Source organism: Rutilus rutilus (genome assembly GCF_951802725.1).
Source record: "Rutilus rutilus genome assembly, chromosome: 25".
NCBI lineage: Eukaryota > Metazoa > Chordata > Actinopteri > Cypriniformes > Leuciscidae > Rutilus > Rutilus rutilus.
Genome location: NC_140229.1, coordinates 18,973,028 through 18,988,462, shown reverse-complemented (window position 1 = coordinate 18,988,462; position 15,435 = coordinate 18,973,028). Strand labels below are relative to the sequence as shown.

The 15,435-nt window shown below is 36.8% G+C and overlaps 1 protein-coding gene across 1 annotated transcript; it reads right to left on the bottom strand.

The window, feature by feature from the left end:
- Positions 1-1,547: 1,547 nt before the first annotated feature.
- On the bottom strand, positions 1,548-12,370 carry adra1ab (adrenoceptor alpha 1Ab). Its single transcript, XM_084399687.1, has 3 exons — positions 12,247-12,370; positions 5,793-6,879; positions 1,548-3,312 (listed from the first exon to the last, which is right to left on the bottom strand). The coding sequence occupies exons 2-3, from the start codon at positions 6,733-6,735 to the stop codon at positions 2,894-2,896; spliced, it is 1,362 nt and encodes a 453-aa protein (XP_084255813.1). The 5' UTR covers positions 6,736-6,879; positions 12,247-12,370; the 3' UTR covers positions 1,548-2,893.
- Between the last annotated feature and the right edge of the window lie 3,065 nt (positions 12,371-15,435).

Sequence of the window (15,435 nt, the reverse complement as noted above, 5' to 3'; positions counted from 1 at the left end):
AAGGGGGAGAATGGAAATATTTTCTCTACTCTTTCTTTGATTTTCAGCAATATGCACAATATGAAAAGTATCAGGAAACCAGCAAAGACAATGTTAAAGCAGACAAATGAATCTAACATTACTGAGTCTTTTAATAGTCTATTATCATCAATATGACCAAAGACATAGTATTTCAATCCTGTTGTAAACTACAGAAACACTACTAGTGATTCAACATCATCGTCATATATATATATATATATATATATATATATATATATATATATACAGTGGGGTTAAAAGTTTCCAATTAAAACACCATATTTGTTTCATCATTAAAAAAAAGAATTCTGGGGTCTCATTAGTTAACATTAGAGTATTATATTTTACCTCACTTATTAACCTTTTTTGATGTTAGTTAAAATACAATCGATTATTGTTTGTTCATGTTAGCTCACAGTGCATTAATTAATGTTAACAGATACAACTTTTATTTTAATAATGTATTATTAAAAATGTAAATGCATCTAAGATTAACCCCTTCACACATCAAGGTCACTAGTGGACAGCTAATGGCTAAAAAGCCATTTTTGGCATGTGCATGGGTTTTGATGGCATAATTGCACATCAACCTCTATAGTGGACACTAGTGCATCATCCTACACACTGTAACCAAGTGGAAAGCCTTTGTATGTGGGATTTTTGTTGTCAAACCGAGATGGCCGACTTCCAGTCAGAAATGTCAAGTTGCTACGGAATATCCATCCATTCTGAGACTTGTGCGGGTAAAAAAAAAGTGTAACATCAAGTTTGGGAGAAAATTATATGTCCACTAAATTGTACATCATGCATCACTAGCTATATTTCAACTACAATTTGTACTATTACTGTGACTGTTAGGGTTAGGGTTAGAATATACTTCATCTGCAGTAACTTTTTTTTTTGGCTGTAAATAAATGTATTTGTTTCATTAGATTGTAAAGCATTACTTTACTCATATCATCAAAAAAGAAATCTGATTACACAATGCACATTACTTGTAATGCGTTACTTTTCTCAAATCATCAAAAAGTAATCTGATTACATAATGCATGTTACTTGTAATGCGTTACTTTACTCATATCATCAGAAAGTAATTTGATTACATAATGCACAATACTTGTAATGTGTTACTTTACTCATATCAAAAAGTAATCTGATTACATAATGCATGTTACTTGCAATGCTTTACTCATATCATCAAAAAGTAATCTGATTACAAAATATGTTACTTGTAATGCGTTACTGTACTTGTTACATCAAAAAAGTAATCTGATTACTTAAAGCACGTTATTTGTAATGCATTACTCGTTACATAAATAAGTAATCTGATTACGTAATGCACATTACTTGTAATGTGTTACTTTACTCTTTACATAAATAAGTAATCTGATTACATAATGCACATTACTTGTAATGCATTACTTTACTCGTTACATCAAAAAAGTAAGTGTCAGGGAGTCACTGGAAACAATAGGATCCAAGCGCAGAGATGATCAGACGAATGTTTATTTAACAAAACGGGGATCAATGTGCAACAGGTGAACAGTCCCACAACAACTGTCTGGAAAGGAGATGGGCACAAGATTAAGCAGCCAGCAAGCCAGGATAACAGGAGTCAGTGGAGTCTCGGGCTGGGCGGGACGGGACTCCAACACACAACGGGAGAAACAAGACACAACAAGACCAAATCAAGACACTCAAACATCAAATATGTATAAGGCAGAGCAAAAAACTAGAAAGTAACTGATAAACTACACTTATAAAATCTAAGGGAAAGAACAAAACAACAGCCAAAACAAATAACTAGAGAAAGCTAAGCATAAATCAGTGTAAACCCAGGCTAAATAATAAAATCAAAGAAAAAGCCAAAGTAACTAACTAAAAAGTTAACCAAAAGCAAGAACTGTAAGGATACCAGTAACTACTGAGAACTCTAGAGACACTAACACCCGGATAAAAATTGAGACAAGTCTATTTACATGAAGCAAATACATGAAGCAAGGAAGCACAATATAAAGGGAGTAGAGCACACGAGGAACTGGTGAGTACAATTAGAGAAATGAGGACTAGACAAGGACTAAACGAGTGTGCATGGTAAAGGGAAACAAGGAGGCAAGACAAGGGGAGCACATGGCAACATAAACAAAGACTAAGCCATGTGCTCAAACACAAAACACATGGAAACATTTAACAAAGACAGAACAGACAAATCTGCCAGGGCAGAGCTCTGACAATCTGATCATGCATGCATGTACTTGTAATGCGCTACTACACACTGCTCACTTAGATGAGACTTGAAAACACATGAAAGGTTTAACAATGCTGTATAATCATATTTAGAGATAGTTCATGCTAACTACTAACAAATTAAACCTTATTGTAAAGTGTTAACCAACCATTTGAAGAAATGTTTAAGACTTTATGAACTTTTTTTTTAGATTTAAATGTTCAGTTTTTAAGATTATATGAAAAACAATGAAAAACCCACTCCACTGTAAAAAAAAATTCACTCCACTGTATGTGTATTTGTATTTTTAAAAGCTTTAAAACTTTAACCTTTAAAAGTTTTGAAGTCCTTACAAAAAATAAAAAAAGGTCTGTGGAAAACAAAATCCCTAACAAGCTGTTTCAAATGGCTCTGTCAACAATCATTGCATTACCAAGCTGGATTTTTACACTCCAAATGAATGAATCCTCAGTTTTACACTTAACAAAAGTGCAGCTGCATATTACAGATGTTGCCACAAGGTGGCGCTCCTGTATACAAAATCTTGCCAGATCCTTGGTCATTTCTTGTTCAATTCCACAGTATGTCTTTGTAAAATACCATACAAAGGTTGCCTTTGAAGTCTTTCATTCTTTCAGAAATATTTCATAGAGCCTCACCTTCCATCATGCAAATGGAAACTTGATGAACTTTCAGAGTCAGAGATGTGTCAGGTGAATTCAGAGCACTGTTGCTATGTGCATGTGCAGTAAATGAGCACTCGTTCAGTATCACAGCAGAAGGCGATTCATTAGTAGGCCTCCAGGAGTCAGTAAATCTAGATGGTAAACCCTGTGGAGATTTGGGTCCATGCAGGTTCGTAGGGTCTGGATAAGAGGCCGGAGGGCTCCAGGTCCTGTGCGCTCTGCTGAGGCAGCGGCCATGGAGAATGTTCTGGAATGCCTTCTTGAACTCCTGGCTGAAACACGGGTAGATGATGGGGTTGAGGCAGCTGTTTAAGTAGCCCAGCCAGAAAGTAATTTTGAAGACAGTGTCCGGGGGTCTGTGAGATGGGAAAATTGAGCCTTTGGGGACACGGTAAGAAAGAAAAGACAAAATTACTATATGCGGCAAGAGACCTCCAGCTTCATTCATAAGGTCACTCCAAGACGGCAGGTCAAATGGTTTTGGATATTTCATATTTTCTTTGATGTGCGCATTTCTTAGTATTCTGCAAGCTTTGAACCAGACACACAAATGATAATAGCATCTTAGCTGTCCAATTACTAAGCAGAAAGGCAGATCAATAAGCTGTATTTCCATAAAACATTAAATGTAAGAACAAATGATACAGATTCGCCTGCAAATACATTTGGAATACATTCAAAATATTTAGTTTTCTGAACTGCTGTTTAGCATATAAAAGCCTCTATTCTAAGTGTGTTTCTATGACTAGCAGGGTTAAAACAGTCTGCAATACTTTCTCTTTCTTTCATAATTCATTCTTTCGTTGTAAACAAGCTCATTTAAAAGCAATCTCAAAGGGACCAGCAAGAATTATGTTAATGTTGTTTGCGCATAGAGTTATAGTGTGGGAGAACCTTGGGTTGTTTTGAAATGTGTGAGAATAACAAAATATAAATTAAAGCATAACATCTAAAATGTGTTTTTTAGACACGTTCATTACACATGCCTTATTCAGAGCATTACTTAGCACATAATATGTTCTCTGAGTTATTACAAGTTGGGTTCACCCAAAATACCATTTCTCGTCCTTATATTGTTACAAATATGTACTTAATTTTGAAAACTTTTCTTTTTAGAGTAATGAAAATGAATGAGGATGAAGCAGCCGAGCACTAAAAATGACACTTGTACTGCATTTCTGCTGAAGCCATACAACACATTTGTGTGAGGAATAGACCAAGATTTAAGTTATTCAAATAATCTCATTTTCGGCCGCGTATATTTACGATAATCTCCCCTCTGCAGTAGCTCTCAAATCTCATTCGTACTTTCACATTAGTTTGGCATAATCTTTTATCATTATTTCGAAGTAAAACAAATGATTTCAACAAAACATATTAAGTTGTGCAAAAAAAAAAAAAAAAAAAAAAAAAAAAAAACAAGAACCTTTTACCTTAAAGTGCCCCTATTATGCTTTTTCTCATGATTTTTCCCACATGTCAATCAAAACACCTCTCAAAATGCTTACAACAAATGTGAAAAACGCAGAAAATCAGACCCTTTTCGATTTTTTTTTTTTGACGGACAATAGTTTCGGAGGCAGTGTGTAAACGTGATTGACACAGCGTGAGGTTATATTTATTTTTTAACGTGCGAAAATTTCAGATGAGATTTTCAGACTCAGTGTGCAAGGACCTTTAGTCTAACCTACATACTGTAGGTTTGTAACAAATTTGCATAATGCTCGCCTATGGTCTTCACTAACTGCACGGGAAAAACATCTACATAGACCCTCCCTCAAACGCTGTAGTTGTAGCTGAGGCCTGGAAGAGTTTGGTTCATGTTGTCGACATGTTAAAACATGCTGTTTTCTCCGCTGCGAAAGCAAATCCACTTTGCATGCGCGTCCAAAGGATGAGGACCCGGGCTTAAATTGATATGGTAAAACCGACACCATTGTTGTACGTAACTCTGTGCATCAAGTGCTGAGGAAGCTCTGGAGCTGAAATTTAGATATGGTCATGGATGTTTTGTTTCTGACCAATCTGGCCATCTGACCAATCAGAGCAGAGGAAGCTCTCGGAAAGGAGGGGTTTAGAGAGACTGAATCCTTTATCGAACCGTTTCAGACACGGTGAGAAACAAAGTGATGCTACAGTGTATATTATGAGAAAATTATGTTTTTTGAACTTGAATGCTGTTGTAGGTTAGCCTATAAATCTAGACGCACCCTAGCGGCAGCAAAATTTATTTTGCTTCCAGGGTAGTCTAGCAACTCTCCGTTGACTTGGAAGCTGGAAAAAACAAACTCAGGTCAGGCCAATCACATCGTGTATAGAGTCGGTGGGTGGGCTTAACATAATGACGACCGAGGTTGTGACGGTTCCATGTGAATTCCCTGCTACTTGAAAACAAAGAATGGCTGATGACGAACAGCGGTCTTTCGAATCAGCTTTGTCCGTGACTCTGGAAGACTTGGAGTTAAGCTTTTCTTTGAGAAAAGAACAAAGAACGGCACTTAAGTCATTCTTAAAAAAGGAAGATGTGTTAGTAGTTTTGCAGGCCAGATATGCCAAAAGTTGAATCTATCAACTAACGTTAGCTCAGCTGTTGGGAAAACGCTCTGGTTGGTTGAAGCGCTGTCCTATTGTGTGCCAAAAGGAATTTGAAAGACCACCGTTTATCCCGCCCCTCGGATTGAGCAGTGTCTATGGTGAGTTGCCAGACCTAACATCTTGATGTAGGCTAGTTGTAGGTGACTTCCAAAGCAAATTTAGAAACCTTTGCAAATGCATAATTGTGGCATTCTAATTTAAAATATATTTAAGATTATTATTATTTTCTTTGCTGTGTGTTCACATACATGTCAAGTACTCACTTATGGGCAACACTAGGAAAAAAGGCAGCCAGCAGAGCACGAAACAGCCCACCACAATCCCCAGAGTCTTGGCTGCCTTCTTCTCCTGGAAGAACTTCATCATGAAGGTGAAGTGCGAGCGCTTCAAGCAGACGGCTTCCTCCTTATGACAGTGAACCCGCAGGGTTACTCCGTGCTCCTTCAACCCATTCTTCTGCCTGCTCTTGCTCATGGAACGAGTCTTCCGCCGGGCCACCACGTACACCCTACAGTACATTGACAAAATCACCGCCAATGGCACGTAGAAAGAGCATGCAGCGGAGAAGATGGCGTACCCCGGCTCTTCGTTAACTCTGCACACGGACTCGTCCTCCGGCATCGGATCCCTCCATCCAAACAGTGGGCCTACAGAGATGGCAGCCGAAAAGGCCCAGAGAGCCGCCACTGCCGCCAGTGCCCTTCGACTCGTAGCCAAGGAAGGGTACTGCAGCGGGTAACTGACGGCGATGTAGCGATCCACAGAGATCACGCAGAGGCTGAGGATGGACGCCGTGCAGCAAAGCACGTCAAGCGCGGTCCAGGCATTACATAAATGGCGGCCGAATACCCAGCGTCCCAAGGCTTCAGATGCAGCGGAGAACGGGAGCACCACAGAGCTCAGAAGCAGGTCTGCAACGGCCAGATTGGCGATAAAATAATGCGTCACGGAACGAAAGTTGTGATGGCAGGCCACGGAGAGGATGACCAGGATGTTACCCATCACACCGAATATTATGAAGAGCATCAGCACCAGGCCCAAAGCCAGTGTCTTTGTGAGATCTATTTCAAACACAGGTATCGCAGTGCAGTTGGGACAGTTCTCGGGAAAAAAGGTCGAACTTATGTTATCTTCTGCTGGAAACACGTTGGTCATGACGTCTCTATGCAAGTTACTGCAGTAACATGTTGTGCAGATGATAACCATCCATGACTTTTAACATGTTTTGTGGTTTCAACTCCAACATGCTTCAGTAGCCATTGCAGTTACACTTGAAGATATTCGTGTGCCATTTAAGTTTCTCAGGTATGACTTTTGATATCAGCCATATTTTTTTGATGATCTTGCAACCTTAAAAAGAAAGAAACAGATTATAAGCAGTGTTTCTGACATGATTTTGTTTTTGCACCAGCCCCAGCAAGCAATCTGACGTATGCTAACCCATCTTAAACCAATGCTATTTTTATCTCCATCATTTTTTACCATTTTTATCTCCACCATTTTTTATGCACACCTGTTCTGTATCTATCCTTAACTACAAGTTGATATTAACAACCCAAAGGTATAACTAAAGTTATTTAAGTGTCACTAACCTTATGAATTAGCATTTTAGCATTGCTTTCCAAAAGTACAAATAAATCCGCAACAGTTCTTGGCTCGAGTCAGGCAGAATAACCTACGGTTCAGTGAGCAAAGCTAGTAATCCAATTCAGTTGGAAAGTAAATTGTCTGAATGATTCAGTCCATGATTCTGTGTTTCTGGCAGGATTTAGTTTTTGCACCAACCCTAACCAATAAATTGTTTCAGTGCTTACATGCTAAACCAAAAAACAATGCTATTTTCCCCATCTTTTAATGTTTCCATCATTTTTTATGCAACCCTGTTGTGCATATGTGTCTATATATACAAGTCAATAAGTAACTGAAGTAATTTAAGTTATAAATTCTTGTTATGAATTAGCATTTTAGCATTGCTTTCCAAAAGTACAAATAAATCAGCAACAGTTCTTGGCTCGAGTCAGGCAGAATAACCTATGGTTCAGTGAGCAAAGCTAGTAATCCAATTCAGTTAGAAAGTAAATTGTTTGAATGATTCAGTCCATGATTCTGTGTTTCTGGCAGGATTTAGTTTTTGCACCAACCCTAACCAATAAATTGTTTCAGTGCTTACATGCTAAACCAAAAAGCAATGCTATTTTCCCCATCTTTTAATGTTTCCATCATTTTTTATGCAACCATGTTGTGCATATGTGTCTATATATACAAGTCAATAAGTAACTGAAGTAATTTGAGTTATAAATTCTTGTTATGAATTAGCATTTTAGCATTGCTTTCCAAAACTACAAATAAAACAGTAATGGTTCTTGGCTCGAGTCAGGCAGAATAACCTGAAGAAGACATTTTTATTCAAATGAAGTACCTACTCGGACAGTAGCTGTGCGATTTCGGACACATCTTCAGACATGATTCATTCAGAATTATTCACCAATCAGTGTGAATGATTCAGTCCAAGATTGAGACCAATAACTTTGTGTTCTATTCAGGTTCACCAATCAGTTTTAATGATTCAATTTGACTGATTGATTCATAAGAGCCACGCTTCAGTTTTATTGTTTGCAAATTTGCAATTCTTAATGAGCAATTATGGTTCTGATTGAGTTTATGGCTTATCATTCAGTCGATATCTTAATATAGCAGAATTAGTATGTTCTGTTCAGACTGATTCACTGACTCATTTAAATGAACCATATAGATTGACTGGGGCAGATTGAGCATGGTATGTTAACTTTTGCATGCAGTCAGTGAGGAGATCACAATTCAGCTGCATGGCCTCACAATTCAGCTAAACCAAATGGGTAACCCTTTATTTTACAGTCCCCTAATTACTAGGTATTTACCTAGTAAATACATGGTAAGTTATAGTTGTTTATTGGTAATTACCACAGGTAACAAGTATGTAAATGCAGAGAAACTACAAACTAACTACTAAGTATTTACCTGGTAAGCATATGGTAAATTATAGTATTTTAGTTTGTAATTACTTAAGGTGATTAGTATGCAATTACAGAGAAACTACCAGGGAAAAAAAACACCACTGTTAAATATCAACTCAACAAAGTACTGTGTACTTGTTACCTGTTTAGGTTGGTAATAACTACGATTTAATTGTGTACTTCCTCAGAATGTAGGCAGCCAATTTTTAGAAACACCTCCAGTATTACTCATCAATTCAAGTTAGGTTTGTAGTTATCCTAGGGTTATGTTGGTAACAGTCCATGTTTATTTATTTATTACTATCTTGAAATTAAGACGGTAGTTTCCAATAAATTACCTTGTCTTACATAGTTGTTGTTCATTGCTACACCCATTTATAGAGGGTTTATCAAATAATTTACCTTACACTTACCTGGTAACTACCCCGCAGGGCAAGAACTACCTCTGCATGTTCTTGCAGATGTTTTTACAATTTACTCAGTAAGTGCAACTGTACTGTAAAATGAAGCCTTGTTTATTTCCATGGTATTACCGGAATTGTACCATAGAACTTGATCATTCCCTTTTCCATATAGTCACATTTTTTTACCTCGTATGTCCTGCAACGTTACCAAGGAAAACATGACAATTTACTCAGTAAGTAAAGTGCAACTGTACTGTAAAATGAAGCCTTGTTTATTTCCATGGTATTACCGGAATTGTACCTTATCATTCCCTTTTCCATATAGTCAAAAAATTTTACCTCATATGTCCTGCAACGTTACCAAGGAAAACATGAAAATGTACTCAGTGAAGTGAAACTGTACTGGAAGCCTTGTTTATTTCCATGGTATTACCGGAATTGTACCATATCATTCCCTTTTCCATATAGTCAAAAATGTTTACCTCATATGTCCTTGTTTAAGCCTTGTTTATTTCCATGGTATTACCAGACTCTTACCACATCCTTTGCTACTGCTTAAACATTTTTGAAATCACAAACTTTTACCGTGTGTGTTCTGCAACTTAACTAAAACATTCCAGCCTGGTCTCATTGTTAATACGTAGTATTAACACGTAATTTTCAAAGATAGAACACTACATAGGCTACAGTTATGAAGAAAAACAACATACGTGTAATCACAATAATTTATTTATTGCGAAAATGTCAAAACCGGTACCAAAAGTCGTTCACATGACGATGTGTTGCAGTCACAGCCCTCTCTTATAATTTTGAATGAGGTAATTTACAGAGCAGACTTTATATGATTAATCCATGAAAATGTTAATCCGGCTTCGCTCTGTGTGAAGGCGCGCGCGCTTCTCCATTTCAAATATAGTTTACCGACTGAAATACGACATGTCGCAATCAAAAAAAAACATTTGCAAGAACATACCCAGTATTTAAGATGTGCCATGACATTAGGGAAAACTGTTCCTGCGGGGTATTACCAGGTAAGTGTAAGGTAAATTATTTGATAAACCCTCTATAAATGGGTGTAGCAATGAACAACAACTATGTAAGACAAGGTAATTTATTGGAAACTACCGTCTTAATTTCAAGATAGTAATAAATAAACATGGACTGTTACCAACATAACCCTAGGATAACTACAAACCTAACTTGAATTGATGAGTAATACTGCAGGTGTTTCTAAAAATAGTCTGCCTATACATTCTGAGGAAGTACACAATTAAATCGGAGTTATTACCAACCTAAGCAGGTAACAAGTACACAGGACTTTGTTGAGTTGATATTTAACAGTGGTGTTTTTTTTCCCTGGTAGTTTCTCTGTAATTGCATACTAATCACCTTAAGTAATTACACACTAAAATACTATAATTTACCATATGCTTACCAGGTAAATACTTAGTAGTTAGTTTGTAGTTTCTCTGCATTTACATACTTGTTACCTGTGGTAATTACCAATAACCAACTATAACTTACCATGTATTTACCAGGTAAATACCTAGTAATTAGTTTGTAGTTTCTCTGCATTTACATACTTGTTACCTGTGGTAATTACCAATAACCAACTATAACTTACCATGTATTTTACTAGGTAAATACCTAGTAATTAGGGGACTGTAAAATAAAGGGTTACCTAAATGGCACAATGCAGACTCAATTCACAAAAGCCTTTTAGGGCTCGTCTATTTGTCAATTTGGTCTAGTGAACTATAACTGCAGAAGCTCACATACAGGCCAAATCTTTCACTGAAGCAGAGCTAAGAAGTCTCAAAAGCATTTCATGCTAAAGTGATTCATTTCCTGTTCAAGAAACCTTAAGACATGAAATTCAAGGTGAGATGCCAAAAATTATATAAAAAAGGCTTTCAAGTTGATTAAGTAAAGCTTGAGGAAATGTATGGATAGATTTATAGACACCACAATACTGACATCCATATCTTGGCAAGAGCAATATTTCAACAACCCATGACATGTTAGAATTAAAATATGCCTTGTGCGTACAAACAAAACTTAGACAAATACATTAAAACTATAAATGTATGATAAAACAAAAGACTCAAGGTAGTTTTGTTTTGTTTTCATTTGGGTGTGTGCATAGTATGTATATCATCTGGTAAGCCACTGGCCATGGGCCAAAATATACAGTGCCCAAAATCTTATGGATAATGGTTTTATTATTATACAGTGCAATGAATGACAAATTATTTAACTGGACCAAACCGTTTCCTGTATTTTTGTTAGAATCAAAGACATTTAAGTAAGTAAGTTGTCACAATGGAAACTGACACTGAAGAGTCTATTATAGGCGTTTCAGCTCAATTTAAAAATAATTCATGGAACAAGAACAACTGTATAAGGTACATAACTGTAAAAGGTAAGTTGTTGCAGTTGACCCTTGTCTAAATGTATGTCAGGTTTTTTTTTTAGTGTGTGTGTGTGTTCAGTTGTTACACAAAGGCTAATAAATATGGTAACAAAATTCAGATTGACTTGATTTCATGTCAGCATTTGTACATGGCTGCTGTAAAGTCACATGACCAGAGCTGCATGATTTTGGCGCCTCTGAAAAACGATGTCTGTGTTAAAGCTCCATAAAACACGATATTACACACACACACACACACACACACACACACACACACAATACCATATATTTAATACATATGTATAATATTGAATAAAATAAGTTGCATTGCTCATGATCACAAGACCCATTTTGAATAATGGATTGACACGCTATAAAATCATTAAATAAATGAAATGAAAAATTAAATATTAATTAATTTTGGTTTCTTATATGTCTGATAGGCAACTATTAAATTATTACTTTGTTGTTTGAAACTTTATTTATTGGGCAACTTTTTTCAATTATGACCAGGAATAAACTTAACATATTTAACTAATGAAATACATGTTCTCTCACTAAACTGAGAAAATATGGGGATTAAATGAGTAAGACCGTTTGAACGAGAAGTTTGATATAGCCTACAAAATTACAGCATTTGTGTAATTAGACTATAGAAACTTCTAGGCTACTAATTGTCTCGGAAATTTGAATTTAAATAGCTTAATAGTCTGCAATCTCACTTTGAAATCGATTAATTAAAAGCTATTCGGTAAGAGAAACAGGTTCTTGATTCCATAATAATAATCGCGTCTGTAACAATCGCATGCTGCGTTTGCAATTATAATCAATAAATTAACTATTTTTTATATATTGCTGAGGTTTCAACATTACGACTAAACGTCCTTTAAAAAATGTACACACTTACCATCATCCAGAGCAACATCTGTAAAAGAGATTGAGTTTTATTTCCATTCGTTCGCGATCTTTGAGAAAACAAATAACACGAGTCTGATGAGGAATCTGATGGGATGCAATACTGTTTGTGCCAACATCCCATAGGCTACTCACTTCCACTACCCCCCCCCCCCCCCCCCTCCCTCCCTCTCTCTCTCTCTCTCTCTCTCTCTCTCTCTCTCTCTCTCTCTCTCTCTCTCTATCTCTCTCTCTTTCTCTCTCTCTCTCTCTCTCTCTCTCTCTCATTCACAGATGGTGAAAAGGAGGAATGTACCCTTAATGAACTCTCTGTATCGTTATTTTAAAAATGTTCGGAAAAAACATCTAGGCTTGCCTATTATTTTCCTCACAAATTTAGATTGAATGATTCTAAAAACTTCATATAGTGTAAACATCAATTACAAAGTACTATACATACAATAACAATAATATACAAAGTACTATACATACAATAATAATAAATGTACTAATTATGACTTTTTTTAGTTTTTTAGCTTTCTACTTAGACATTTCTCACTAAGTCAAAGTATTTTTAACTTACAAAAAAGTGCATTGCAATTCAGAAAAATACATGTTCATTTATTTTTGAATAACAATAGATCTTGTAAGACTGGAAAACTGGAAGAGAGGGCATTCACTCACAAGGAAATTCACATTTGAACTCACTCTTGTGCACCATTCGAGACGCAAATCTCACCTCAGAATCATCCTAATCTACATCTCTTTCCCTCTTCCCCCATTCCTTCTCTCTCATGCTGAGATCACCGAAATTCACCCAAGAATCTATATAGTTGAATGTGAATAATTATCATACAGTATTACACATGTTTGGTATCATATGAAATGTCTCAGTGTGACTGGTACAAAGGTCTCATTCCCAAAGAAGTAAACCAAAGGGTAATCAGGTATTTAAGAGTTTAGAGATAACTTGCACACAGAGGAGGGTGCATCTTCCAGGCAAATGGCATCCTGCTCCCAAAAGGTGTAAACTCTGAATGCAAATTCCCATTGTTAGCAAATGTTCCCATTTGAAAAGAGGTTTCTGCCTTGGTCTGAGTATAGGGAGAAGGCTCGTGGTGATTTGCAACTCAAATTAGCCTGTGATGCAGAGTGTAATATGAGAAAATGTATTTCATTTAAAGGGCCCCTATTATGCTATTTTAAAGTTCCTTAATGTTGTTTTGGAGTCTCCTACAACAGGTTTACATGCAAGGTAAAAAAAAACAAAAAACAAACAAACCCAAACTGTTTAATTTCCTCATAATATACATTTGCACATCATTATATTTTCAATGATTCTCAAACGACTCGTGAGATTAATCAATCTCTCTAAATCCATCATTTCCGCGATATACTCTGCTCTGATTGGCCAGACATCTGTGATTGGTTTACCGTGTACAGCGCGTCGAAAACAAAAACGCCCATTGCCATAACAACGTCAGCAGTCCTGAGGCTTCGTACACCGTAAACTAAACACAGTAACGAACAATGACGTCGATTTGACCATAACAATAAGCGCGAGTCCGATGATGAAACACTGGAAGAACTAGTTATTCAACCCGAACCTCCATCACAAGGACGACTCAGCTGGACTCAGTGATACACAGTTTGAGGTACATTGTATGAGATGTAGCAACTGTAATTCCTCACTATCAGCATTAACAAGTGCATGTCCATCAACAAACCGATTATTTTACTTGTACTAATTTATTTACTGAGTATTTTTCTAATATATTGCGGTGAATACGTGGAAACTGTATCAGTAACAGTGCATGTATGCAACATTAGCCGAGCTCTAGAGTGAATGATCTGATGTAACATAAACGTTGGTAAAACAAATATTTCCTCAAAGTAGTGAGAACGACAGACAGATGCAGATTGCATTAATAGACACAGTTATAGTTAATCGTGGCCCACAACTGATTAGCAGTAGTATTTAAAGGGGTCATATAATGCCATTTTTGTACAAGCTAATATGATTCTTTAGGGTCTAAATTAAAAGTTTGTAATATAATTTGATTAAAAATTCTCATTAGTATTGTAAGAAAACACTCATTTTACCTGGTCAAAAACAGCTCTGTTTTCAGCACGCCGTTTAAGTGCATGTGTCTTTAAATGATAATGAGCTTTGCTCACCCCGCCCCTCTGTTCTGTGCGTACACAGTTTGTAACACAACAACACAATAACCATAACGCGTTGTTCATTATAAACGTGGGATTATGAATTATATTGAGAATGTTGTACATAGAAAACATGCCGTAATGTACCCTGAGTGTAAACAGCCGCATTCATCGTGAAGTGTGCAACAAGCGATTTGCAAAGATTAATATAAAGGTTAATAAAATGTTACACTCACTTCTTCTTCTGGAGGTGCAGCAGGAACACGAATAGTTGGTACCGATCCTTTTTTCAGGAGCAGCTTCTTAGCAAAACCAGCTTTATAGTGACCCTCCTTTATAAAGCAGTCTGGTGAGAAATGATTTGCGCAAACATGAAAGCATTGACGTTGATCGTGGGGAATATTCCCTTTGAAAACAAACTCAGCCACTGCATCTTCAGCGGTTCGGATTTAGGAACATCAAAATGACTGCTGTGTTCCTTATTACACCCAAGAACAGAACACCACAATCGCTTAGACGCCATTCTGCTCATAGACAGTGCTCCAGTGTATCAACAATGACCGCGCCGGTCTGCGCGGACTATGATTGACAGCTCGCTCACGAGCGAGGGTGGGTCTGTGTTGAAACGCTGCTGTCAATCAACAATCGTGGGAGGGGCGTCGATTTTGTGACGTCACAAAATCGAACGGCTTGATTTGAGATGGGGGGAAACCATATAAGAAGATAAAAAATAAAAAACACTGGATGGATTTTTATCATTTTATGATGGTTGTGTACAGGCACTGCCAACACACATTTCAGTACAATCTTGTACAAACTTGTAAAAGTGCATGTACCATTATATGACCCCTTTAAGTAAGACAGTGATAACGTGAGTTAGCCAGTTAGCAGGAGACCTACACAATATAAAACGCAAAACTAAGTATTTTGAACACCATCTTTCAAGAGTAAAAACGGTTTGTGAATCCTGCATTGAACTCTGAGATTTGAGAAGCAGTCGTCAGTGAAATAAAGGGAACACAGCAAAAGTTTAGGATTG